Raw genomic sequence first — 27,126 nt, 5'->3', positions numbered from 1 at the left:
ATCCGCAGCTAACCAATCTTTCTGACTCCATGAGAGCCACTATAGCCGTTTTTGGTGCTCGGGAAGGAAGAACACATGGTTTCGTTTGGTTGGGATTTTAAAAAGCTTGAGGATGAAGGAGACTTGGTCTGCATAGCTGATTTTGACATGCGCTTTGTGGTCTTTTATACTCCTCAAACTCTTCGGGCAAGCGTTAAACCTTGAGACATACACATGATGCACTTTGATGGAGTGTACATCGGCGGCCCAAAAGGCGAAATTGACGACTGAAGCCGTGGCATACAGTTGCTTCCGACATAGAGTGGTTTCGACGGTATTTTTATGGAAGGGAGCGGGAATTTGAACCTCCTCGTGGCGAAGTTCAGTACTCTCATTTCGACCATGTGCTTCCTTTCTAGTGGTTTGGAGGAAGCAACAACATGTCCTGGGAAACTACAGTTTTCGATCCGACCATCAGAAGCAGACATTAAAAGGGCAGATTAACTTTTAATTGCAACGCCAGACCCATAAACATCTTTGTGGTCATTTTTGTTGGTATGATAAAGTAAGTGAGGATAGAGAAACACCCAGCCTCGAGAGTAGGATTTTATACAGCAGCCAGCAAGCTTTGGTGCGCTTGTGGGCCTGAGTTAATGTTTTGAAGAATTTCGACTTCGCCAACTCGGCAGAAACCAGTCATTCAGCAAAGGAGTAGTAGTTTCGGCAGATCCACGACATATCGTATTAGACAGTTGGTTTCTGATGCAGCTGGAAGACATACATAGATACCCCATGTGTTTTTAGGTAGGCTCGGCAAGAAAGGTACGCTTTTCGTATTGGAAAGTTGTGAAATCTCGGAAGAGCCAGGACATCGGTGCGGTTTTCCAAGTTTTAGAACATGACTGCTTGATGGTGTCTATTTTCGAAAGGTAGTCACACAGAGGTGGAAGAAAGTGAGAGTCTGCAGTCCTTGGACTTTATAGACGAGAGAGTACCAAGTGGCGGAAAGGACATATGATCGTAGAACATAGATTTTCGACTTCTCAGCCAACAAAACAAGCATAGGGATCTCTGCACCCGTTTTTGGTATGCAGCAAATGTAAAGTGTTGATGAAGAGGTAAGAAGAAACTGAGCAACAGGAGCGTATTTATATGCCGTCGGATACTAGGCACACCGCCGCCGCAGCCCATATGTTGCTGCAACGTTTGCTTTTTGGTGGCTGCAAAGCATGGCAGCTTTCTTGTCTACGTTTGAGAATCGGTGCCAAACCAGTGCGAATATGTTTTATAGTCATGACTGCGTCGATCATGTTCGTCTCTGGTAGAGCTTTTATGGTAGCAATGTGTGAAAACATAAGGCGATTTCGCGGATGCTTGAGTAAGTCGCAACGGGAGACAGGACTGAACATCACGTTCATCATATCGGATTTCGGTGCCAGAAGTCCCAAAGCCATATGTATATCGGAGGAGGATTTTGGGAGCGGAGAAGCAGCCATGGGCTATTATTTCAGGACTTTTCGGTCCAAAGCGGAGGAAGTGCTGGAGAAGAAGTGAACAACAACACGGCGCTTATATAGTAGACCAAAGGCTTCAATCCAGGAAAACCATCAAAGTACTCAGCAAACATTTTGCAGGCAGCGCAACGCACATGCACAACTTCAAAGTTGCTTTTTGCGACATAAACCAACTCTTTTCACTTTTTAGTGATGCCAGTGCGGAGCAGAACGACCATGTAGACTATGAAGAATCCATTTTCTTGTTTCTCGAGGCAAAGACAGCCATGTACGCTTCGTTGATAGATTTTGGAGAAGAACAGAGCAAGCCCACATCGGACAGTGCGTAGATTTTTTGATAAACACTCTTTTGGATAAGTAGAGAGTAGAATGATAGAAGCAGGAAGCCAGGAAGAAGGCGTTTTATATATGACTACCACGCCAAGGCATCCGGGAAAGCATGTAGTATATCTTCCAAGTCTTGGAGATACATTGCACTTGCTAATGCCGACTTTGTGAAGTAACTCAGAGGCGAGACGGAGACATGGCAACCTACTAGTGCTGGTTTTGGAGGAAGGAAGTCTCGCTGCTAACTTTTTGTATACTGTCTCTTTTCAGAAGCAACCACATGAATGCGATGGACCGAGGTTTTTGGAAATAAAAGTGGGATGTGTGATAGAGAAGAGGAAGAGTACAAGCCGAGGGGAAGAACTTATACTCTCTTCTGACGATGAACTCGTCGATGCATTGCGAGCGCGCCGGCAGACACATCATTTTTGCTGGCGTTTGTTTCTGGGCTTGCTTCACAACATCATAATACTGTATAGCTCTTTTCTATCTTTCCCCAATATCTTCGAGCATGTATATGGACCTGCTCAACACAGTCCCAAAACATCACAGCATAGCCCACTCTTTTCGAACCTCGGGCGAAGCAGCAGCCCGCGCATTCGGGGTTATTTTCCATGTTTCGAGTACCGAAGCGGGAAGATCATCGATTATCTGTTACTCGTTTTTGGAAGAAAGGGCACAGCAGACCCATGTGTACATTTTGCTAACTTTTGGTAAATGAAGAAGTAGAGTGATGTGCAAGAGACAAAGTCCAGAAAGCGAAGTATTTATACATCTTGATCGCCTCGAACATATAGAATGAAGTCTTGACGCCTTCCACCGCACATGCCAGCGACAGGATCCGTTTTTGGAAAGGAGACACGCACATGTGCTTTGAAGTTGCGATTTTCAGAAGGAGACAGACACCCATAGTCAAGCGCTCGTACATTTTTGGTAAAAAGAATCGAAGTTGTATAGATAAGAAGACAAGCAGACCAGCGTGAGAAAGCTAGCTTTTATACCCAAAGTCCCAGTCTTCTCGCGCCGTGTGCTGTTTTTGATCAAGTCCGCAGAGTCCGACGGAAAAAGACATGATATCGACGTTGTAATTTTTGGAAACGCACTGCACAGTCATGAAATGTTTGGAGTAGATTTTTGGAAGAAGACGCAGAGCCATGTGGTTGTTGACAGTGTGTTTTTAAAGTAAAATGTAGAAGGGTAGTTTTGGACGCAACTCTCATAACATATATACCGAGTATTTTTGGAGGACGCGCGACGACGGCTTGGAATCATAGCGTGCTCATGCTGCGTTTTGTACCGGGTTTTATGAGGGCGGATGCCACATGTGTTTTGGTAGTAATAGCTCGGAAGAAAGAGGCACACATGTACTCTCGATACGTGATTTTTGAACAGAAGCAGAAACATCGTGTGGTCGTTTTTGAAATTTGGAAAACGGAGGCGAGCTCGTGGACGTAAGAAGACAAGGAGAAAGTCACACTGCTACAGAATTTATATGCAGACCAACAGGTCAGAGCGCCAGTCGATATCGCACTGTAGCTCGTAAATCGACATTACAGCACCCAACTGTCAACTATCTCAACCACATTCACAACAAAACAACGTAGATTTTTCAATGTGTTTGTATTTCCTGATATATACTGAGATACTTAGAAACAAAGAGAACAACAAGAAAAAAACATGAGACGCCAGGCCGACAACAAAGTCAACCAACTCCCATCACAAAAGCGTTTCAAAGCCAATGCTACTTGGAAAGGAAGAACCAAATCTATCCCAATAACGTTGCCCGCGCTGGGTCGTTGCATTACATCGAAGAAACACACGCAGCTCTACAGGCACACTCTTACAAGATGAGAGCACCGCCGAAGAGCGAAGAGGCGAGGACAACGGCACCGCAGACGAGGGGAGCGAAGCTGAACTCGGGGCGGATGGAAGCGGCGGCACCCTCAGAGCCGGAGGGGCTGCTGCCACCGGTAGCAGTGGGGACCTTACCGCCGGAGGTAACAGCACCGGAGCCGGCAGGAGCGAGGTTCTCGTCCGAAGAACCAGCCTGCTGGGAGCCAGAGCCGGAGAGACCAGGGCCGTCACCAGCACCCTTCTTCATGAGGTCGAGGGCACCGGAGGGGACTGCGGGAAGCTCGTCGCTCTTCATGGTGACGTCCCAGGTCTTGGACTGGTCGGGGCAGGTTGCGGGCTGGCCGTCCTTCTTGTAACCACCGTCGCCGCTGGGGTTCTTGGTGGCGGAGAAAGCGTCCTTGAGGGCGGTGAAGTCAGCGAGCTCCTTGACGGAGTCGCCGTTGATCTCGACGAGACCGTAGTTGGAGTCTTCCTGGGAGTATTCGTAGACGAGACCACCGGAGTAGACGCCGGTCATGTCGGTGCTGTAAAGCGATTTGACCTCCTCGAACTTTCGGGTTCCCTTGTTGCAACCGTACTCGGAGAGGCTGGGTATGTTAGCGGATGGCTGTGAAGAGTAGAATTGAGCGACTTACAAAATGGGGATGCTGTAGTTGGCAAACTTCTTGACCTTCTGGTCCCAACCAGAGGTGGTGTAGGAAGAAGGGTCGCACCAGGAGTAGTCGTTGAAACCGAAGAAGTCGCTGCGGGCGGCATCGTCACCGCAGTTCATGTAGTCGGCCATCTCGTAGCGGTTGCTCTCGACGTCAGCGGCGGAGTAACCGACGGGGATCTTGCGGAGACCGCGGGCGTTCATGTAAGACTTGATGTCACGGGTGACAGCCTTGACGTAGGGAGCGCAGTTGGTGGTCTTATCGTCGTTGATGACCTCGTTGGCGGAGAAGAACAACAGTGTGTTGTCGTACTTTGCGAACATCTCGACGGTAGCGAAGATGCTCTGGAGGTAGACCTTGTTGTACGACTTCTGGGGCTCGGCGCGGTTGATGGAGTACTTGGGGGTGTTGAGGTCGAGGGCGAGGTAGATACCGGCATCGGCAAGGAGACCCATGCAGGCGTCGTGGTTGGCGCTGTTGTCGACAGTGTAGATGCGGACGGTGTTGATGCCGAGCTCCTTGAACTTCTCAATGTCGCGCTTGCAGCCAGCCTCGTCGGCAATGGGGTCCTTTGCGTCGGAGGCGCCACCGGGCTGGTAGTCGACACCGCGGATGTAGAAACGCTCGTTGCCAGCAAAGAAAGCTGGAGATGTTAGTACAGCACTTGTATTTGTGATGATGAGTTCACATACCATTTCCCTTGACAGTGACGGGGGTGATGTTGGCCCGCTTCTGGGTGGCCGCGGGGGTTGCAGCAGCGGAGGCCGCAAGGACGGCGGCAATGGCAAAGGTCTTCATGATGGTCGTGTGGGTGTTGATGATAATTACAGTTGAGCGATTGTTATAGCGACTGCGAGGCCGAAGTAAACAAGTAAAATACTTATAAATCCGAAGTAAAGAGCAACTCCCGTGAAACGAGTGTTAGAAGTTGCGATTAGAATAAAGGTGTAAGTAGCAAGAAGCACTTGGAGTCGTGAGATTGAAGAAGGAAGGATTCAACGGGGAGCGCAGCAGGTTAAGCAGTCGACTGCGAGGGAGGCGACGCGTCCAATTCCCTAGTGGACTGCGCCTTCGGCCTGTGATAGGCTGCGACCCCGGTGGGGATCGGTCCTGGCTGGGAGACAAGCATGCAAGCAGCGCCAACCCCTGAACAAGCCGCACCAAGCCCACCTCCAAGCAGCCGCCAACGCGCATGAGCCCACCGTCAAGCCTAGCTAAGCAGACTGGCTCGCCGTGGCGATCATGCTTGGACCGACGGCAGTGAAGCGCGCTGAAACACGCGTCCGCCGTCAATCATTCACTGTTTTCTGCTGCGCAGACGCTGGCGATCGGTATCAAACGTCTCAACGCATGCCGCTGCCCATGTCGCGCAGGCGTGATGCCGAAATGACGGCCCACCTCCTCATAGGGAATATCGATACGCCAAGAGATTGCCAAAATCACTCTTACACACCCTGCAAACTACAACAAAGAGCTTAACTTTTTTTTATAGGAAGCTCTGCCTTATCTTTTATATAGGGCGAGTTCTTCTTACACTTTTTTAATTCTTAAAAAAGTTGTTGTTGTGATGTTGCAGGGTTGTAGAGTTTAGCTTAGGTGTTCGATTTTTCCCTATGATGAGGTGGGCCCACGGCTAAGATTGGATAGACGACGTCATGTGGAGGCATCGTGGGCTGCTGTTGCATCCATGGATCGCATGGCTGGCTGGTCGCTGGTCGCTTCCGAAACGGCGATACTGCCTACGCTGTGCTGTGAAACGAGGTAGTCGGTCCGCGCCTGGCACTTCTTGACATCACGAGCCTTGGATTCTGGCGAGGCATTTCATTGGCAATTCATCGGCTAATCATCAGCCTCCGTATCTCAAATGCTGGGAGGCGGTTTTCTGGCAGGCTAGTTCGCCATCGTATTATTAGAGCCCTGGCCAGCCTTCTCAACACAACATGTCCAGCCAACACATCTGGGATCGAGTTCAAGAGCACGCCCTCTCCCCAAACGGATCCCCCGCTGCCTTGCCGCAGCTCTATCGATTGTACCTACGCCAGCCGGTCCAGAATCCTATTAGCGGTCGAGACTTTCATGTTGGGAACGTAGTCTTTGTTTTACGGGCTTTTTGCCATCATACCACCAGCGCTAAGAACAATTCCTTGCCGACTTCCGTTCGCAAAGGCGCTCGTGTTTCTGGAACCGCCTCGTACCCCACGAACGGGTGTTCTAAAAGTAGACTTTATCTTGCATTGTGTTTACATCTTGATAGAACCACGCGCATACCTTAAGATACAACCAAGAAAAAACCTCCTTTGTATACACATTCGTCACTGCGGAGTGCAGCCCGGATCATTACTAATAATAAGAAAACAACGAGAAGTCATCCACTTCCCTATACAGAAACATAGTCCCAACATGATATCGCATCCTCCTCTTTTCACACCGCCACATGGTCATTACATCCTCTATTTGTCCTTCTTCAATCCAAAGTATAGTCCAAGTGCCAGCGCGATCACGGCCAGAATCAGGATGACGGTCAAGAGGATCCACCACTTGAGCCTGCGCGCGCGCCTGGCCGACTTGATGCCTTCGTCCAGCTGCTTGTTTGCATTCTCGGTATCGTCCTTGACTTGTACGGTTTGCTCCTCGGTCCGCTGAATGATGGGTTCTTGGTAGACGACCTGCTCATTGAGCTGGGTGAAGAGGAGGGCAAGCTCGCCCATGGTCTTCTCAATGCGCTGGATGTCATTGTGGCGGGCGCGGACGGCGCCAAGGACGCTCGAGGCTTGGCCGCTGCGGTTCGACTTGAGCTGCGGGTTGTTAGTGACGTAGGTCTCGTTTCGTGCGGTTTGTGTCAGCTTACAGCTTGTGTGAAGATGCCCTCGTCACCCAGATCCGAGTTGGCAATCTCGTTGACCTCGGCATCCGTCGCATCCGGGTTGATGATACGGTACTGGCGCCCGACAGCCTCGCGATACCTCTTGGAGTAGTCTGCCTCCTCCCTCTGGAAGTCCTCGAGCTGTGTCTTGAAGGTCCTCTTCAGCGCCTCCACCTGCGTCCTCTTGGTCCGGTCGTTGGGGTCGCGCACGGCATCCCTCTCGAGGAACTTGATCTCGTCCTTGATTTGGGTGTTCCGGATCTGCGTGGCGGTTACGATGCTCTCGAGCTCGGCGGTGGAGCGGTTGTCGGGCGACGATAGCATGCGCTGGTGGACGCTTGCAATGGCTTGGATGTCGGAAGTGAGCTGGCCGATGCGCGACTTTGCGCCTTCGATGCGCGCGAAGAAGTCCTCACGGCTGAGAGGCTGTGGTCCTGGCGCCTCCATGCCGGGGTTTCCAGTCGGCTCGCCGTACGCAGGCATGTTGTTCATCGGCACGTCGGTATGCGGTACGTTGGGTGGTTGCTGGTTTGCGCCGGGTTGCGAATATTGCGATGGCTGCGAGTAGTTGGAGTCGCCATGACGTTGGAGGGGCGCCGGCGGGCTGAGCTGCTGGGCCTGGCCGTCATACTGTTTCGTCGCGTCAGTCTTTGAGTTCAGGCGGCGCGGTCGCGACTGCTTACTCCTCCGTCATAGGGGTTGGCTGAGCCGTAGCTGGTGCCGCCATATGGGTTTGATTGCGCGCCGTATCCAGCCTCGGCCTGGCCATACGGGTTGCCGCCGTATTGCTGATAGTTTTGCGACATGTTGGTGTTGGCTGGGATGGATTGACAGCGTTGGAGCGATGGTTTCGGAATGCCGCAGTGGAGCTTGAGATGAGCCGCGGAAGCTACGGAATCTTGCGCTGACCGACGGACGTGAGCGCGCGGCGATTAGTCCAGCAATTCTTCCGCGCAACAAGACTAGTCTTGGTAAAATGAACAGCGGATGCTGGGTCGCGGGGACTGGCAGTGCTCAAAATCGATTAATTGAACCTTGCCGTGGCCTTGTTTTGATGTGGGCTGCGAGGGAAATTAAATGAAGGGACCCTGTTGAATCAGCGAGCTCTGAGCCGCGAAGACGCACGTCACCAATCGCACAAGAACGGGCAAGGCACGCCCTTAGTCATCGCTAGTGACGATCGCCCGGGCGTAGCGTGCAGTCCCGTGCGAGGCGCAGCATCACAGTCTCCATCATCACGACAAGGCAGCATCGTTTTGGGGAACCTCATTGTACACTCTCGTCTTTTCAATACTGTGTGTTGTTCGCGCGATTGACCTGGAGTAGAAGTACAAGGCCTGCAGCGTACTCAGGTCTGGATCTTGTCGCCCACGGTAATAACCCGAAAGAGGTAGTGTCCGATGCGATATCCATCCCGCCCTGCCGCGATCTTTGACTGGCTACGTTCAGAGACAACCGTGCAACCCGGAGAGCATGACTGCGCCCACAGCTCTACTACAATGTCAGCGCCTACAACATAGGCTGTTATTCTAAGGCACCCACTCGCAAGCACCACCCTTCTTGGCCAATATGGCATCCCGCTCAGTGTAACTCCTGGTGTAGACTGGGAACTATACAAGTTAGAGATGCACTTGTACACGGCGAAGCAGATCAGTGTCAATTCGTGACTAACACGTGTTCTACCACCTTATACAAGGAAAAAGCTGAACACCCTGGAGCCTACGTTGAAGTCAAAGCCCCTACTTTGCATGTTTTCATCTCGATGTAGGCTCTAGGGTGTTCGTTTTTTCCCTTGTATGAAGTGCTACCCAGATAGTCACTCTAACACCACACGGTCGGATGTATACACAGCAGATGATACAAAGTCTGTCGCGGGACCAAGTACAAAAGAAAGGAAACAAGCAGAAAGAGCTATCCCAAGGATTGAGCCAAATTGCTAGGTCGTCAGAAAAGAGTATCAAAGAGCAGATGCATCACCGTCTTCTGATGCTGGATGGACTCAAGTGGCGCTTCCAGATGCAATGATTCTTGTCTGGGAAGAGCTTGTGAACCACGAGCTTCTTTCTCCAGAGTGCATCATAAAGGGAATAGCACTAGATGCAGCCGTGAGATCTAACCCAGTTCGTAATCTTAGCAATGTTCTTCTCGTCTTTGGGTATGCACAAGACTAGAACGACTCAGCTCGCGGCACAATTGAGAAGTTTCCTCAAGACACCATGAGAGGCCTACGTCAACGTTACGCCCCCCAGCATATCAATATTTGACTGATCATCTTGGTGTTGGGGTGAGCGCTGTTCGTCGAAAGCATTCTGCGTCGAGGGCAATGCCAGAGGAGCCGGCTGGTCTTCACCAGGCTGACGATTTCCATCCCGACGACCAGAGGTGCCCGATCCTCCATCGCCGCCTCCTCGTCCTTCTCCTCGCCCTTGCCCTTGTGCTTCCGCAACTCCCAACGAGTTAGGGTTCTCCGTCCGGCTGTAACAAGGTCTGCGCCGTGCGGTCAAGAAAGGCACATCCTCGAACGGCCTATGGCGATTCTGTAAACTCACGATGAAAAAGCCTGCTAGGGTCTCGTAGCCGCTCTGAACTATCTGAGTACGCAAAGGAGCGCGCCAAGTTGTTGGTTGGCCGGGGCAATCAAGCAGGCAGTGGTAGAAATCTCCACACCAGATACATGGGAAATGTTGTCTGTTTGCATAGAGGCGTTGTTGAAGGACGTCCCATGGAGCTGTCAGATTAGTGGATGAGATTTGATTGCGTCGGGCTGACTTACGTTGCGGTCGTGACCTGGCTGCTCTAAAGGGTGAAACATGTTGCCTGTGGGTGTTAGGATGAGTAACCGTTGCTGGAAAAGATGGGTACCCTGGGGCGTTGTTGTGATGGTAATCTCCGCTGGTATCCTGAATACAACTTGGGACATACGAGTATAGGCCTGGCTGGTTCACATTTGCGCTTGGTGTGTATGCCATTGTTGGATAGCTGATGCCACCACCGCTGTTGTCGCAAGTTCCAGAACCATAATGACCGTTTGGAGCGACAGAGTGTCCACCTCTCTGACTAGGAAAACCGCCACTACCGCCACGGAAATTGTTGCCTCGTCGTACAGGGCAATTAGCGCAGTCTTTTCCTGCGTGAGCAGAGTTAGGGCAGCCAACACAAAGTAGCTCACAGCTCTGCTGATAATGCGGGCCAGCGCAGTTGAAACACCAAACCATCGTTGCTGAGATTAGACTGAAGAGGTACCTAGAGAGGGTCAAAGATTGATAGTATGCCACTCACCAAGCAGGAATTAATACCGGGGTCTGTGGAAGTCTTTATATCCTTCTCTTGACATCTTGCAAACTTATATCCGATTTGCTTTACCGTGCTTTCCACCAGCAATCCAGCTTGGCTAAACTGTATCCCTTATCATAGTAGTAATCAAATACAGCTGTGCAGATACGAAAGGCCTTAATAGAAGTAGCAAGCATTGGGCATTGACGGTCATGGTATGCGCCAACCTCCTTGCTGCTTACGTCAAGCAGCTCCGCGGCAAGCAGCATGGTTTTGCGCGTTTGTAGGTTTCGCGCGATGTCTTCCTCGAAGCTGGGTACTCGACAAAAGAGATGTATCGCGTAACAGGCGACATGAGGGTTGATGAGGAGCGTAGTGGAAGTGGGACGGAAGGAGAGATGGAGTGACGCGTCTTGAGGGGACTGGACGCTAGTGACACATTGGGTTAGTGTATTGCCTCATCGAGTGGATATCAAGTATAGAGCAACTTCGATGCAAGTTGCTCTTACAATGTTGATTCCCGATAGCTAATGCCAAACTGTATGCCTAGCTTCTGAAACTATGCTGTGCAGGGAGGAGAACACCACCACATACATATGGCCGACAACTCCCCACGCCCAAGAAACCATAGGTAGCCTCTTTCTCGAACCTCATTCAGCACCAAACCCCTCATCTCTTCCCACCTCAATCATCTCTCTGATTCGGCCAAGGCCTTCTCTCCTTCTTCGCCCCCGCCAACAAATGCGCAAACTCCGGCGCCACAAACCCCCTATTAGCATTCCCCCCACCGCCAACCGGCATCGGCACCGTATACTTACTCACACCCCCATCCCCTCTATAGCTGATATGCTGGCCATACGCATCCACCGTCGGCCTACCCATCGGCCCGTTAAACATGGGTCGGTTATGATTGACCTTCATATCCCTCGCGCGCAGTAAACCAGCTTTCCTCTTCTCAACCTCCTCGTCATCGGCGATCTTCTGCAGACGGGCTTCTTCGGCTTTGCGGGCGTCTTCGGCGTCGCGGTGGATGGGGCCGCCGATGATGCCGTGGCGGGTGAGGGGGTGGGATATGGAGGGGAGGAGGGAGGTGCCTCGGATGTAGGTGTCGGATATGTCGCCGAGGACTTCGAGGCCGGAGGTTGTGCCTGTGTACATGGCTGGTGCTTGGGGGAGGCGACCTAGAGTGATGTCAGTACGTGTCTCATATCGCATTTGGATACGGATGCTACTTGCCCATTGGCATGCCCATTTTCGGTTTTCCGTACCAGAAGGGCTCGATGTTAAGGATTTGGGCGCGCGCTTTTTGGAGGGTTTTGTCGTCGTCGAAGCGTTCTTCCCAGGAGAGGAGGGTGAGGTCGCGGAAGGCGTGGCGGAATGAGCGCATGGCAGTAGCGAAGTCACTGCCGCGGGGGCATAGCTCGCCGTTGTACGGAGCCTCTGGTGTTGGGGCTGGCTTGGTGACGAGGGAGAGTAGACGATTGGCTTCAGGGTGCTGAGTAGTTCCGTCGCTGCTAAGAGGTATTTGTTGCTTCACATCTCCCTTCTCATTCTCTTCTTTCTCCGCTGCCGGCAAGGTCTTAGCAGGCTTGTACTGTACAAGCGCCCAGTACACATGCGGCTTTGTATGACTCGCCAATAGCGCAATGTGGTACTGTAGAGGTAGACGTGCGAGGTCAGTATATGTCTCGCAAGCGTTTTGTACGGTCAGAGCTTACATTTGCAGAGCTAAGGGAAGGATTGTCCTGGCGTACAAGAACGATCTTGTACTCAAAGCCGTCCGTATCTTGATAGTAATGATAATCCTCTTTCCAGTGACGAGAACTCTTAGCCTGTGAAACTTTCTTGAACGTAGCGGGGGCCTTAGATTTCTTGAGAGGTGTCTGGGTTGAAACGACAGGCTTTGAGAATTGATTTGCCGGGCTCGGGGTGTCATTGATGACTTCAGGGTTCTTTGCCTGGCCCTCACAAGCTCCAGACCCAGCATCCTCAGCCAATGCAGCCTCCCTTTCCGCCCTCCTACGCAAGAGGTCTTCTTTTGCGGAAATGAAGGGGATTGAAGGAACTGCTGGGGCAGACGTGGCAAAGAAGAAGCTCTTGCTCTTCCTCGGCTTTCTTGCAATAACAGAAGATGTCTTCGACGTACCTGATCCAGTCAACCCTTCGATGTTCTCACAACCTTTCCTGAACTTACTGCCATCGGCCAGAGTACCTATCCTCTTGAGCTCTTTCTTCTTCCTCCTCTCTTTCATAAGCACTTCCCATGTGTACTTCCTAGTACCCAGCTTCTTCTTCGCTTGTAACGAGTCGTCGAACCAGTCATAGCTGACTACGTGGATGTTGAGGTCGGTAGCTTGTTGTACAGCGTCAGCGGGTTTCTTGTATGCCTCTTTACTGGCGATGAGGTGGGTGACGCTCTTGTTGATCTTCGCCGAGTATTTGCCGCCGTTTCGCTCGATCCAGGCTTTGATCTGTTTAGCATCATGGGGATGGGTACCGACGACGGCAATAGTAAGCTTGTCCAACACCCCCATTGTAGCGGCGCGGTGGTTGGATTGTAGAGTGTAGGAGTGATGGTGTGTAAACTTGCTTGACGACGTAGATGAGGGCTTATGATGTCCAGATTGAGGGTGTAAATTTGGCGAGACCCTCGTTGGTCTTACCTTGTGGTGGTGAGTAGCGGTCGAAGTGATATAGCGTTTGTCCGGACCGTGCAGCTGCCATCAAGAGGTAAGAGACGCCGAAAAAGCGACTCCAGGCCGCTATCTGCAGCGGTACAAGCCGCTATTCTCGGAATATTGAACTGCCTGACTCGTAAGGAAAAGAGGGCCAAAAAGAGTATTAGAAGAATGATCAGAAGGATGATGGCCATTCGTGTTACATTTGATAATTCCGAAGATCACCTTCAGCTTCGGTAGTCGTATTCTGAACCGCCACTACTGGTTCTTTGCCGCCTTGATAAATGCCCGTATCTTATCCAGACTTTGCTGGCCATCTTCCTCCACACCGCTGCTGACGTCTACAGCATGTACGCGGTCCCGGTATTCATCGAGACCAGCGAGCGTAGATTGGACGTTCTCAGGGTTCAATCCTCCCGCTAATATGACCTTGATACCATCGTCTTTCGCGAAGACTGCCTTGACATCTGAAAGATCCAACTGCTGACCCGAGCCGCCGGAGCCTGCATCCAGAAGTGGTAGGGCGTGATACCCTCTTGAGCCAATGCCAAGGGTATGCGGGTTGAAGGCTCTCAAGACAGGCACAGGAACAAGCTTTGCCCACTCTAATGGCTCCTGACCATGAAATTGCACCACGTCTAGATTCAGCAGTCGCTGCTGTTCAAGTACGTACTCTAGTGACTGATTTCGGAACACGCCTACGAGAAGCGCGTGACTATCATTTGACACCAGTCGTGCTGCGCCGTGCTCAAAGAAATCGGTAGCGGACTTTGATTCAGCAAGTAACCCGGTTTTCGAGACCACAGGCTTTCTGGTCTTATGTACGGTTTCCGAGATTTCCAGAGCTGTTTCAGCTGTGACTGTTCGCTTGGTTCCCGGCGCGAGGATCATGCCGATGAGGTCAGCTCCTGCTTCGATTGCGACTTTTGCGGCCTCAGCACTGCGAGTACCACAGATCTTCACCATCGGGCTTGATGCTGTTCCCGTTTTCTTGGTAGATGAGCCACCGAGAAGCTCCGCGATGAACTGAGCGGTGTCGGATGCGCGCATCAGCGCTTCACCCACCAAAACTGCGCCAACTCCACTCTTGATGTATGGTTCGACGTCCTTGGGCCCGGCAATACCGCTTAGCGCACACAAGATTGTCTCTTTTGGAACCATGTTGATTAGACGGTTGGTAGTTTCCATGTCGACCTCGAAGTTTACAAGGTTGCGGTTGTTCACACCAATGACCTGAGCGCCCAGCTTGACCGCAATCTCAGTTTCTTCCGCGTTCTGGACCTCGACGAGAGGCTCCATTCCAAGTGATCGAGAGTAATCGTAGAGTGTCTTCAAGACTGCTTCATCCAGCATCTTGACGATCAGCAACACTGTATCGGCACCCGCGAGCCTAGCTTCCAGGATCTGGTACTCCTCGAAGATGAACTCCTTGCGCAGGACGGCGGGACGGTTCGGCATGCCTTCCAAGCTTTGTCGAACAGCTTTGAGGTCGTCGATGCTACCCTTGAACCATTCCGGCTCAGTAAGTACGGATATCGTGCTTGCACCGGCCTTTGCGTACAGCCTTGCTTGAGCGGGAGCGCATGCGGATAGCGAGATTATACCTTTAGAAGGCGATGCGCGCTTGATCTCGGCCATGAGTGACAGTCGGAAGGGCGATTGCCTGAGACGCTCGGGGAAGTTGATTTGAGGAGGCGCTAGGTTGAGATCGTACGCAGCCTGTAGATCACTGGGTCGTTGGGACGGAATCTCCTTCTGCTTAGCGACCGAGGCCCTGCGATGGTCGTAGATCTTCTCCAGTATGGATGTCTGCCTGTCCTTCTTTGCGCCGGCTGCTGTGCCATTGGAACCAGCTCCGACTGCTTGGGCATGTGCCTCTTTCTGTAGTCGCTCATTTTCGGCCCAGGTGCCTCCCTGCATCTTTAGGAAGTTCCTCACCATGAGCCGACCGTCCTCTGTCAAGATGCTCTCCGGGTGAAACTGTACACCCTCCATGACGTATTCCTTGTGTCGCACGCCCATAACGACTTCCTTGACTTCGGCTTCTTCGTTGGCGGGTATGGTCGCAGTTACCTCGAGGCAGTCTGGGAGAGTGCCGTGGGTGCCGGCGAGGGAGTGGTAGCGCGTAACGGGGACATTTTGCGAGACGCCTGCGAAGACGCCCTTGCCGTCGTGCTTGAGAGGCGATGTTTTGCCGTGCAGGACCTGGCCTGTGACGTCTACAGTACCGCCGTAGCTGTAGAAAATGCACTGTCTTGATCGTGTCAGCACTGCCCCGCCTGTTGCGCCCACCGGGAACTGGGAACTCACTCGCCCATGCACACGCCGAAAATCGGGATCTTGCCGCTGTAGTGCTTGATGGCCGCATTGCTAATGCCTGCATCCTTCTCGGGGTGTCCTGGACCTGGGCTGATTACCAGTTGTGTAGGGCTTTTCGCGATGAGATCTTCGAGCGTAATTTCGTCATTCCGGTATACGGTCACTTTCGCGCCTTCAAAGACGAGGTACTGGTACACATTCCAGGTGAACGAGTCGTAGTTGTCAATGAGTACAACGTTGGAAGCGGTCGGGATGGGCGGAGAGGGCGTGGGATTGCTGGGCGAGTGGTCGATTAGTTCGAGGGCAGGCATCTTGGGCGGTGTTCTGCGTCAGCGTTGCCGTCGCGTTGGAAGCCCGGTGGCTGTTATATAGCGTCGTCTGAGTACCCTCCGGCGGTCAGATGGCAGAAAGCGAGCCGGTCCTTTGACGGCGAGGTCGACGTTTAGAATATATTAGTGGCCGATTGCGGAGTGCGCGCCAGGAGATGTGAGTGCACCTTGGGACAGGAAGGTGGGAAAGGAATGGCTGTCTACTAGAGTAGTGGGGTGACTCAATGATGCTCTATTCAGATATTGAGGCTGCGGAGTTAACACGGAGGTGGCATGAATCGGTCCTTAGTGCTACGGTACCATATGTACCTTATATTTGGTACAGCAACGCCGCTGTTGCGCGAACTCTTGAATGTAGAAGATGTAACAGATTATGTAGATTCTGTATATACAAGAGAACGGGTCAATCTCTCGGTGCAGGCAGACTGCGGACAATTGCTGCATAGTTGCCAGAAGATAGTTGTAAATCAGACGAAACCCCATTGCGACGCGAACCAACATGCGCGAAAGTAGATGGCGATAACATTTCTATGCGCATCTGGTATCTGTCCAAGACATTGAAGCGTGTGTGTGCAAGGTGTCGGGGAGGAATCGCAAGAAAGAGCCCTTGTGATGATCCCTGCACGTACTAGCTCGACTTTCGCGTGAGCTTTGGCTTTCGCGACTTTCGTAGCCATTGACGCCAAACATTCGGCAACACGACCCCCGCGCCTCTCCAGCACCTTCATGGCCTTTGGGTAGCTGATTTCCTACTCGCGCACTGCAGCGCAACCATGGCCCCCATTCAATCCCCCGAGTTCGACCTGGGCAAGTGCCTCAAGGGCGAGCAGCAGCTTGTGTATGTTTACCTGCATCGAGCGCACCAACGTAGCTGACAGTAGCAGGACCTGGGACATCGCATACCGCGCCCTCTGCGACCCCGAAACCGCGTCCAAGAGCGACGCCCTACGCGCCTTCCTCACCGCCAACGAGAACAGAGACATCCTCAGCCACCCGTGGAAGCCCTTTCCCGACCCGTCGTCGCAGGAGAAGAGCAAATTCGAATCAAAGACCGCGCCCATCAGCGTCACGCCCGCCCAGAGCGAACACTACGATGTAGCAGAGATCAAGGACGACAGCCTGTGGCTGGCCAAAGAGGCGCAGATATCAGAATATGCAGCGCTGCAGTTGGTCGTCCAGGAATGGCAGGGCAGGCCAACCGCACAGCTGCTGAGTGGACTCACTGAAGAGGAGGCCCTCAGCGTACAGGAAGCCGCTGGAGTCGGGAATCTAGGCGCCTCGACTTTCGTCCCAAACTCATCCATCATGGCCTCACCGCTCGCTTCCAAGACCGCGCATCTCGATGCAAAGGACCAGCGCCGCCTCCACATCCTCGACGTCTACCACTCCACGTGCGCGTCCATCATACGCATCAGCCAGCTTCTCGTCTCGTGGGGCTGCGCATCCAACTTGCGCAGCCAAACCATCTACGGCAACGACTACCTTAGCATTGGCGCTGGCTGGATTGAAGAGCTGGGACAGGCTATCGCAGCAGCACAAGATGGCCCATCGGGTGGAAAGGCGCTAGACGAGTTGCTCAAAGCATTCGACAAAAGATGCGACGCTTTAGACACCGGCTATGGCTGGGACGTCGACGAGTCAATACTAGAGCCCGCGTCGGAGAAATGGGTCGTCGCGCAGACTACAGAGATGCTGCATATCCTTCACCTGGCCTTGGTACACGCAGACCTGGTTGCGAAGGACTTCCTACCTGCGGCTACCATCGAAGACTGGCTCAAAGCCTTCAGTTTCCGCGGCTTTTTCCGCGAATTCCCTGCTGTCACGGCTCGCCAGGAACCTCTCATTCCGGTGATACAACTGCTGACTTCACTCATGTCTCTGACCATCTTGAAAGTGGACAAAATCATGGATGATCTCGAATCCGGTAACTGCAACGCCTGGGACTCCTCATCGTATATTCTCAACGGCACAGTTGTAGAGAGCATTACCACCATCTTTGGAGAGGCCAAATTGTTGGGCGCCAGTCCGGCTACACCACCTACATTCGCCTGGGCTATCCTGACTTGGAGGCTCACCACCCGTGCGAGCTACGAGGAACAAGAGCGTGACCGTCTCATCGAAGCGTCGAACGACACAGGGAACACGGAACCTCAGACTTCGCCACTCGAAGAGGCTGCTTTAGTTGTGGCTAGACTTGAAAATCATGAGCTCTTCGACGGCAAGATGCCTTATGAGGAGCTGGCCAACATCAGCTCTGCAGTGGGTGTGCTAGCTATCATCAACCAGCTAGTCGAGACCAGTCTGCCTGCATTTGGAACATCGATCGACCAGATATCACAGGATAGGATTCGTCTACTGTTCCTCCAACTCATCCGCGCCGCAGTCGGTAGTGACATTGTTGCGTACAGCCCGGATCTGATAGTAACAACATACACAATTCTCACCGGTGACAACTCCTTCCGTAGATGGGAGAATGGGGAGATTTCTCGTCATGCTGATCCGGTTGTTGCGTATTTCCTGGAGGACGAATACATCCTTCGACCACTGCTGCTCAACGAAGCTCGCCTACGCTATCCCTACGAGATGACGCCCTTCCTCAAATTCTGTAGCGCATTGACTCGCGGGGACAAGACCATGCAGAACGGCATGCCTACATTCATCGAGAAGCTTGGGAACCACAACCGACTTATGCAACGCCTCCCAGAAGGCTTCAGGGACTATGCATTAACGCGCGAGGAGGAGAATGCCAACTGGGTTGAACTTACAGCCAATCTTCCACTCTTCTCGACTGGAACCCCTTCGAGCTTCCGTGGGCAACGACGGTTATTAACCTCCGGCAGATCGACACAGTCTGACGGCCTGTCTGGAATACCTGCTGGCACAGAGGGAATTATCGTTGATGATAGCTCACAGCCTTATGTGGCGGTATGGCATCATCACCACTCTACACTTTCGTACCTAGTCGAGCTGCTTTCGACATACCCTGTAGGCAGCAGTAAGGTCGAAACCGCCACGCAGCAACCGGCATCTCGCGAAAGCGTCATCGAGATCATCGGACTCTTCGCCGACTTGATGCATTCTTCTTTACATGCTTCCGAGGGCATCTGTTCAGCGGAACTTCTCGAGGCGATCAGCATTGGTGCTGAAAGCAGCCAGGATACCGTCAACATTGTGCTTGCCATTTTCGAGGAGGAGCTGCTTCACCTCTGCCAGGAGCCCAGCAACGAGGCTTCTTTAGAGCTTCTGGTCAACTGCACCCACTTCCTAGAGGCCTTAATCATCGTCTCACCACATAGGGTATGGCCCTGGCTTGCTAGGAGCAGGTTGCTAGAAGGCGACGGCAACGGAAGCTTGGCGACTATTCTGATCGGAACCGAGATGGTTCTCGGGCGATATGACTTCCTCATAGGATGCATTCGACTCTACAAGGGGCTCGTCAAGGATGCCGTTGAGCGATCGGTGTCTCGCAAAGTGCCGACTAAAGCACTTAGCCGCTTCAATGCATCCGCGCCTTCAGAAAGCGGAACGTCGGATAAGATCATGAGCACCATCCTCTTCACATTCGGCCGGACCCTGGCCAGCATATACGAGAGCTCTTTGAACTGGAAATACTCCCAACCCAACCACCGTCCTGAGATCAATATCGCTATCTGCGAAGTTTTCACAACGATCCTGAATCTTGCGTACAGCGTCGACGACGAGCCCAAGCTATCTGCTAAACTTGCCAAATCTATCGCGCCCATCGCTGAGTACCTTACCCAGCTATACCTTACGCGATCTGGTGCAGATCTTCCAACGAACCCGCTGATGACATCTCTGGTTACTGGTGTCAGCCCCAGTGACATCACGTTGCTCACGACCTCGAGTGCGTTGTGGATGCAGCAGACGCAGACTACTGTGGCCTTCGCCGATGTCCTTGTCAGGGTTGCAATACTACTTAACAAGCCCTGGACACACCTGGAGCAGCAGTTGTTCAAAGCTACGCCATTATTAGCACGACTATATGCGACTAGTGACAAGTGGAAGTCGCAGGTCGTGCTGCTTTTGGAAGCTCTTGTTCGCGGTGCTGTTCGGGTCGCTGGACAAGAAAACTCAACAATGGCAGACGGAGACCCAAAGCAGACTGCTCGAAAACAGATTGAACAGCAAGAACCGCCTTCTCTACTTGGGCACCTCGGACCACGGACCGCAAAGAACTTCTTGAGTGTGCTGTCCCAACTAGACGAGCCATTGCAAATAGTGGACATTCAGACGAACGTCTGGAACTTGCTTTCGGCTGTAGTAACTTGCAAGCAGCAATGGTTCTCGTTGTACCTGCTCACTGGTAGCACACCTCGCGAGTCGATCAGGTCCAAAAGGGATGCGACCCATGACTCAAGGAACAAAGCTCTCCTCACGCGAGCGCTCGATGCACTTTCCAACATGGCTTTGCCCGAGAAAGACGCGAGTGGAATTTCATGGCCTCTTTATACTGCCATGCTTGAATTTGTTTCATCAGCGCAGAACAACTGGTCGTGGGCGATGGGCGACCTAAGGCAGCGTAAAGACTTGATTCAGAAGCTGCTTGCTTTCCTGAAGTGGATGGCCAAACAACCAAAACAACCAAAAATGAGCAGCAATAGCGAGACACTGGAGCGCTCTTTCCAGAACAGGTTTGCCTCGTTAGCTTGCGAAGTCATCGCTATGTACCTCCACAGCTCGCGGCAAGTGGGCGACATCACCGTGCTCAAGGATGTTGTGCCGAGTCTGACATACCTGGAAGATACTGCTCTGGAGCTGCCGTCATACAGTACATCCCTGCACGGCTATCTCAAACAAAACGTTGAGCAACAGTATCCTGGTGTCTCGTTAGGCAACCTCAAGCGAACCACGCTCTACCCGGAGACCTTTGGGCGCGCCTTCTTCTACGACATCGACCTTGCTCAGCAGCTTTTGGGCTTCAACAGCAAATGGACAGGTCCTCGAGAAGGTACGGGCTTCGCTGCCGAAGTGGAGAAGGCCAACTACAACCTTGGCCTCGTTGAGTCTCAAGTCTTACTGCTCCAAGGCTGGAAGCTACTGGCTCTTGAGCTGAGTCAGGTTGTGGCAAAGGACGAGCGCATAGTCAAGGTCCTTGTCGGAGTCATCCAGAAGTGCATGGTTGCCAATCAACAATCAAATCTTCCAGAAGCGTTGTTTGGCCAGCTCATGGTCCTGCGAGCAGATCTGGCTTTCGCACTGCTTAAGAAACTGGTGGAGGCCAAAGTACGAACAAGCGAGGCACGCCAACTACTCGCTCCAGTATGGAACGCTATCCGCACTTCTACGCCCGACTTCGAGAACGTGTTTTCGACTGATGCTGTGCACTACTACCGGTCTCTTCTACGAATCCTCTACCTGGCCCTTCACTTCCATCTCATCGAAGACACGGACAGTTCAGACGACGCATCCTTCCGCTCCTCTTTCCGCGGCACAATGCCCACAAGCCACAACAAATACACGGAACCCATCTCCACCCAACTCCTCGAGATTCTGTCAGACACGGTTGCAAAGGGTTTCCGCAGCCTGGCTAACCAACTCCACGCCGAGCCTGCATCCGTCTCGCCGTCTGATTTCGCCCTCCTCACTGCGCTTCTCCAACGCATCATTGCGATACCAGAGATGTCAAAGTGGCAACAACAAGCTGCTCTCCTCTTCGCCAACAGCAACACCGTGCGCTACGCCACCAGTCTATTCTCATGGGCCGATCGCCTAACAATCTCCCACAACGGTGTCGACGACCCCATCTACGGCGAGCTCAGCGTCCTCTTCCTACTCTCTCTGTCAAGTATCAGCGCCCTCGCCGAGACCATGGCGGTAGAAGGCATACTCAGCCAACTCAACACCGCAAACATCATGAACTACTACCGCCGCACCAACGGCATGGGACCCTTCGACACCCCATCCCGCATGTACAGCATCTGGACAAAAGGCATCCTACCCCTCTGCCTCAACCTCCTCCTCTCCGTCGGCCCGCCCATCGCCGCAGAAATCTCATCCTTCCTAAATCAGTTCCCCGAGCAACTCGCCCGTTCAGCCCTAAGCATAAACTCGAACCCTTCGTCCCGCACATCAGCCACAAAGATCACACTGACCGTCGCCTCGGAAGTCCACTCCCTCTCCCTCATCGCCAGCATCCTAGAGAATGTCCGCAAACAAGGACCCAAGTTGGGTATCCAAGCCAACGAAGTCGCCCTCCTGGACTGGGACAAGGAAAACATCAAGGAAGACGTTGAGAGCTGGCTCAGTCGTAAAAGTGCGCTACGCGAGCGCATCGTTGCTGTTGATGAGCGCGAGCTGGAGATGCTGAGTCAAAGGAAGGGATCAGGTGAGGATGCGTTGAGTGAGCTTGAGATGAGGGTGTTGGGTGAATTGGAAGACGCGGGGAAGTGTCTTGGTGTGGGGAATGGGAATGGGAACGGGAATGGAAATGGCAAGAAATAAATGGAGGGGGATGTGTAGGATGATTTGTAAAAGCGCTGGAGTTCTGGAGCGAGTGTTTGAGATTAGTTGGTCGTTAGATCTAGGATGTGGTAGTGTAGTGTACTTCTAATGTTACTTTCTTGCATGGTATCTGTCTTTTGGAGGTACGATTTCATGGTGTCGCTGGTACTGGTGTACATGTAAAGTCGGGCTTCCACCTCTGTTTCATCTCATCTCACGTCAAACTCCTTCCTAAATGAGTAACTCGTCGCAAAAACCGTGGATTGCAGTGGTTATTCTATTCACCCTCCCGGCGTGTCACCACCCCAACCATCAACCTGATGCGCTCGACATTGTTGGATATCATGGTCGCGAATAGGCCACAACATGAAATTTATCATTTATATTGATCTGACACTACTAGTAGATATCGACAGTCGCTGAGGCCGACATCGATCGCCATGCGAAAAGAACCATGTTCTTGTACATATGACATACTTGCACCACACGTGCCAGACGAAACAGCTCCACGAGACAACAACCGTGTCATAGCTCATACTAGATGTTCACGCCGCTCCTAAGCGTCCACAATGGACCAGCCAGATTCCACATCACTGACTTGAGGCGTAACGCCACAGGCCAGGTCGACGAAGCTACCATGCTCGTCCTCAGACTCGGTCTCGCTGTCAGTATCGACGAGGGATCCGATATAGGGAACATCGATATACTCGGCCGGCTGAGATTTTGACGCTTCTTGAACCTTCTTGAAGTGCACCTCAGCACCTTCTTGGACCTTCTTGAAGTGCGCCTCGGGACCTTCTTGGGGTGAACTGCTCGGAGCGGCCAGACCCTGGTGCGATGGGTGCGACTGCGCGTGCTGTGGGCGGTTATCAGATGGGGAAGACGTGGTTACTGTGACCGTGGCCGGTTCCTCCGTCGGCTTGGGTTTGGGGTCCGCGTATTGAAATTGAATTCCGCACTGATAGAACATTTTGTCAATCACTCCGCTAGGTACCTCCGGAAGCTTGAATTTGGAGTCCACCGCTTCAAAGCGAATTCCGTTCCAAGCGAGTATGTTATCCATCGTTCCACCAGGAACCTCCGTAGGCTTGGGCTTGGGGTCCGCCGGCTGAATGTGAATTCCGTACCAAGTCAACATGCTGTCCATCGCTCCGTCAGGTACCTCCCACCCTCGGGCGATGAAGTAGAGCTCTTTGATCTGCTTGTATACGAGGTTGATATTCTCGAACCGCGGTCCGCTAATGATGAAGAATTGAAGAAGCATCGTGTTACCAACGAACAGGAAGTAGAGCTGGAAGGGCGTTGCCCACCGGGCGCCATACGGGAGCTGTATTGGGTACGAAAACAACAGCTCTGATATCAGTCTTCCTACAAAACAAAAATGCAGGGATGCGGGCATGATTTTGATCTGTTCCGTCTTGCGGGAAGGGGGAGGAGGGCGAACGGCCTTGGGTATGACGAACGGTGCCACACCGAAGATGATCGCAAACATGACCACCAAGATAGAGGCGTGGATGTAGTCGAAAAAGATCACAACCTGCTCCGTAGCCCATTTAGCCTTTTTGACCTGGCGGCTGGCGTCCCGCATTTCTTTGATCTCGCGTTTGAGCTTCGCGAGGACCTCGCGTGAGACGCTGACTTTATTTGTACGCTTAGAAGAACCGGGTGGGTAGACTAGGCGGCATGGTTCGGTGGGCTCGCAGCGCAGAGCGAAGCCGAACGGTACTTTGGGCAGGGCTCGACTCGGAGGAAGCGTTCCGCCAGTGTTGGCACTAACAGGAACGTGTTCGGTGAGGGGAGATGGTTTCCTATTCGTGAACGCGCTCGAAAGTAGCTTCAAGAAACGACGAGCCTGCTGCTGCACGGCTCCCAGAGCTCCCTCGAGCATACGGCGAGAGCGATAGCTCGCATCCGCCCAGTATGTCAGCACAGCCTGCTGTGGGGTTGGATCCTGTATCACCACTTGTGGCGTGTACTGCAGTCTACCACAGTTCTCCATCGTCCAGTCCATGACCTGCGTGCGCATGTCAGGGTACTGAAAGCCGAGGCCGTAGAGTTCGTAGTTGGCCTCCTTTAGACCGCGGACAAGACAGTCTTCATGAGTCTCCATGAAGCCGCGGTTTAGTTGGCTAGAGAGAAGTGTGTCCAGATTCTTGTATAGTGCATCCTCTGTGTACTTGGATGTTGAAAGCACTAAGTACTCGTCTACCGCTTGTTTATGTCGAGGGTATATGGTGTTCGCGATGCCGTGGAATCCGACGTAGACAGCTGCGAATGACGATGCGAGGTAGATGGCGCATGTCAGTAGGATTGCGACCCGCGGAAAGGCGCGTTGGAGTATGGGGACGTATGCAGGATCGGGTTTAGTTGATTCGGATGCAGTGCAACGGCCCTCACGCTGTAACTGACTCCGAGCAGGCGCCTCGTATTCTGGTCGAGATGGCATGGTGCTGGCTCCCACACTGGTGGATGGCGTGGTAGTGGATGCTGGTCGTTGAGCCTTGTGGTAGTTAGCTGCTGTGGTGTAGGTGCAGCGACGTTGTGGGCTGCGTCTGCGGAAGTGAGATCGGTGGAATTTCTCTGCTCAGGTGCGGTTGAGGGGTGGGCCAATCGCGAATGCTTAAGTAGGCGTGGGGGAACGTATTTGAGTACCACGGATGAGGTCGCCAGGGACCAAAGACCGTGCTTGACCAGGCAGCACTTGGCTGGTGTGCAGTGAATTGCCTGTAGGATGAGGTGACAGAAGCGCTGTCAGCACTCGTTTAGGGACGCTCGCAGAAGTTCACGGTGAGTAGACCAAGGAATGAAGACAAGAGCTCGATCGCGTGCTGTTGCCTGGTGAAGACTGGAAGGCGCGATATGGTCCCAATGTCTGCATGACGAAAGGGCCCACTCCAGGACCGTACTAGAGTGTTTGCTGCTAAACACCAAGCCGACGCGACAAAATGTAATACTGTGTTCAAGGTGTGCGCTTCTGATTTGAAGGTCAGACGCCGTGCCATGGCTTCAGGATATGTTTTAGGACTACTTACTACTTCTTTCTCTGCGGCCTCCTTCGTGGCGCCTGCCCAATATCTTCCATGTCTATCGCAACTTCCACATCTTCTGCTCTGATCTCATCGACTTCAGCCACCACCTTCTCTTCTTTCACCACGGCCTCTTCGCTGCCATTGGGCGCTTCTACCTTCACAACAGCTTCTTTCTTGACTTTCGTGCTCTTAGCTACAACTGCTGAAGGACAGAGACCTCTCTCCGCCAATTTGCAATCGCCACACTTTCTGCCCACAGGCAGGCATATCGTCTGCCCAAAGCCCACGAGCAGGTTATTAATGTCATGCCACTTGTCTTTTGGTAGCCATGACTCCAGCGCTGCACGCGTCTGTTCTGGCTGCTGAGTCTTGTGCCAGCCCCATAGGTTGGTGATGCGGTGGACGTGGACATCGACACCAATGCCCTCTGTTTTGCCCCAAGCTGCGCTCATCGTCAGGTACCCCATCTTAGGTCCGACACCCGGTAGCGACACGAGCCCTTCGATAGTATCTGGAATTTCGCCGTCAAATTTGTCTCTCAATATCTCGGCCGTTTGCTTGATGTACTTGGTCTTGAGGTTGTGGAAGCCGACTTTGTTGATGAAGGCGTTCAGTTCGGGGGGTTCTAAGGCGAGGACCGATTCGAGGTTGAAGCCCTGCACTATGTTAGCTAAGAAGAGCCATATAGCTTCGAATCAACATACTCCAGGCATCCTCTCCTGCATGCCTCGCATGACAGGCGCTAAGACAGTGTCTTTGGTCTGGCTGCTCAACATCAAAGCTATGAGCGTCTGAAACCTTCGATCCCGAGGCGATCTGATGTCCTTCGCCAGGCTCTCACAACCCATAGTATCCACCGGTGCAAGGTTCTCGTTCCGCATCTCTCTCGTCAGGGTATATATCTCCTCCCAATTCGCAGGTGGCTCCATCGTGACAGTTCCATCGCTGGTCTTGGTCTTCTTCGCAGGCGCACGACGCGCTTTCTTGACCTTGGCGACTTTCTTCGGGGATGCGATTGCAGTGATGGATGTCTCCTCTACCTCCTTCTTTACAAGGATTGGCATATCCTGGCCTCTTTTTCTCTTCAAAGGCATTCGTCGCGCCTCGCCATCCGAGGCGGAGTCCGCTGGCGCAGAGCTGAGGTCTGAATCTGATCCAGCATTCTCGTCGCTACCTGGTTCGCGTTTGACTGGAGCTGGCGCATTGGTCGCGCTTCGTGTCTGACGTAACGCTCGTTGCGTGCGACTCGCTGCGACAACGCGGGACGCGTCTCGGGAAACTCGTGATGTTCGCATTGGATGATCAATTGGAATGCGCAAACAGCATGCAATGAGCGAATGATCTTTGCGACAGATTATCTGAGCTCGCGGGCTGATGCGCAGCTCATAGTGATGACGAAGACGCGGCCCCTGGAAGCGGAAGCAGCTAATCAGCGCGTTTCAGATGTAATGGGCTACCGCGCTGGCACGTGAGGACAAGCTCCCGCACATGACGTCAATTCGAGATTTCGATCGAAAGCAGATCTGCGAGAATCCACGTCTCTACAACTTACCTAATCGGGAAACCGGCGTCTGGACTGAGATGGCGCCTGCCATGGGTACGATCCAACTTGGTCCCATTGGATTCTTATGGCTGGATTGACACCTCTAGAACCAAGTTTCTAGAGGCCGAACCCAGTATCCTCGTCGCTTTCAACATGGTATTTATCTCCACCTTGTGATGCAGCATACACATTACATGGCCTCCTATAGCCCGGGAAAGTCTGAAGTATGTAGGCTTTCAAATAAGTAACATCAGTCTCCTGCAGGTTAGCTAGAATTCCCGTGCGGATGGTTGCGCCGAACAG

The 27,126-nt window shown here is 52.7% G+C and overlaps 8 protein-coding genes across 8 annotated transcripts; 1 reads left to right on the top strand and 7 right to left on the bottom strand.

Moving 5' to 3' along the window:
• Nucleotides 1–3,660: 3,660 nt before the first annotated feature.
• GEL1_1 (beta-glucanosyltransferase) lies at nucleotides 3,661–5,125 on the bottom strand (the record flags this gene model as incomplete). Its single annotated transcript, XM_049387595.1, has 3 exons — nucleotides 3,661–4,261; nucleotides 4,310–4,970; nucleotides 5,020–5,125. The coding sequence occupies 3 exons, from the start codon at nucleotides 5,123–5,125 to the stop codon at nucleotides 3,661–3,663; spliced, it is 1,368 nt and encodes a 455-aa protein (XP_049244573.1).
• Nucleotides 5,126–6,777: 1,652 nt separating this feature from the next.
• J4E84_004994 (uncharacterized protein) lies at nucleotides 6,778–7,996 on the bottom strand (the record flags this gene model as incomplete). The annotated part of the gene is made up of 3 exons (XM_049387594.1): nucleotides 6,778–7,122; nucleotides 7,176–7,820; nucleotides 7,874–7,996. The coding sequence occupies 3 exons, from the start codon at nucleotides 7,994–7,996 to the stop codon at nucleotides 6,778–6,780; spliced, it is 1,113 nt and encodes a 370-aa protein (XP_049244572.1).
• Nucleotides 7,997–11,147: 3,151 nt separating this feature from the next.
• On the bottom strand, nucleotides 11,148–11,678 carry J4E84_004993 (uncharacterized protein; the record flags this gene model as incomplete). Its single annotated transcript, XM_049387593.1, is given in 2 exon segments — nucleotides 11,148–11,644; nucleotides 11,663–11,678. The coding sequence occupies 2 exon segments, from the start codon at nucleotides 11,676–11,678 to the stop codon at nucleotides 11,148–11,150; spliced, it is 513 nt and encodes a 170-aa protein (XP_049244571.1).
• Nucleotides 11,679–11,691: 13 nt separating this feature from the next.
• Nucleotides 11,692–12,997, bottom strand: J4E84_004992 (uncharacterized protein; the record flags this gene model as incomplete). The annotated part of the gene is made up of 2 exons (XM_049387592.1): nucleotides 11,692–12,117; nucleotides 12,182–12,997. 2 exons carry the CDS (start codon nucleotides 12,995–12,997, stop codon nucleotides 11,692–11,694), a joined length of 1,242 nt encoding a protein of 413 aa, XP_049244570.1.
• A 402-nt stretch (nucleotides 12,998–13,399) lies between these two features.
• TRP1 (bifunctional tryptophan synthase trp1) lies at nucleotides 13,400–15,771 on the bottom strand (the record flags this gene model as incomplete). Its single annotated transcript, XM_049387591.1, has 2 exons — nucleotides 13,400–15,395; nucleotides 15,452–15,771. The coding sequence occupies 2 exons, from the start codon at nucleotides 15,769–15,771 to the stop codon at nucleotides 13,400–13,402; spliced, it is 2,316 nt and encodes a 771-aa protein (XP_049244569.1).
• Nucleotides 15,772–16,562: 791 nt separating this feature from the next.
• Nucleotides 16,563–22,251, top strand: J4E84_004990 (uncharacterized protein; the record flags this gene model as incomplete). The annotated part of the gene is made up of 2 exons (XM_049387590.1): nucleotides 16,563–16,627; nucleotides 16,674–22,251. 2 exons carry the CDS (start codon nucleotides 16,563–16,565, stop codon nucleotides 22,249–22,251), a joined length of 5,643 nt encoding a protein of 1,880 aa, XP_049244568.1.
• Nucleotides 22,252–22,807: 556 nt separating this feature from the next.
• J4E84_004989 (uncharacterized protein) lies at nucleotides 22,808–24,697 on the bottom strand (the record flags this gene model as incomplete). The annotated part of the gene is made up of 1 exon (XM_049387589.1): nucleotides 22,808–24,697. The coding sequence occupies one exon, from the start codon at nucleotides 24,695–24,697 to the stop codon at nucleotides 22,808–22,810; it is 1,890 nt and encodes a 629-aa protein (XP_049244567.1).
• Nucleotides 24,698–25,282: 585 nt separating this feature from the next.
• Nucleotides 25,283–26,575, bottom strand: J4E84_004988 (uncharacterized protein; the record flags this gene model as incomplete). The annotated part of the gene is made up of 2 exons (XM_049387588.1): nucleotides 25,283–25,936; nucleotides 25,985–26,575. 2 exons carry the CDS (start codon nucleotides 26,573–26,575, stop codon nucleotides 25,283–25,285), a joined length of 1,245 nt encoding a protein of 414 aa, XP_049244566.1.
• Between the last annotated feature and the right edge of the window lie 551 nt (nucleotides 26,576–27,126).

This window comes from Alternaria hordeiaustralica, assembly GCF_023758085.1.
Source record: "Alternaria hordeiaustralica strain BMP 2776 chromosome Unknown scaffold_8, whole genome shotgun sequence".
Classification (NCBI taxonomy): domain Eukaryota; kingdom Fungi; phylum Ascomycota; class Dothideomycetes; order Pleosporales; family Pleosporaceae; genus Alternaria; species Alternaria hordeiaustralica.
Note: the sequence above shows the minus strand (reverse complement) of the source record. Positions and strands in the feature narration are given on the sequence as shown.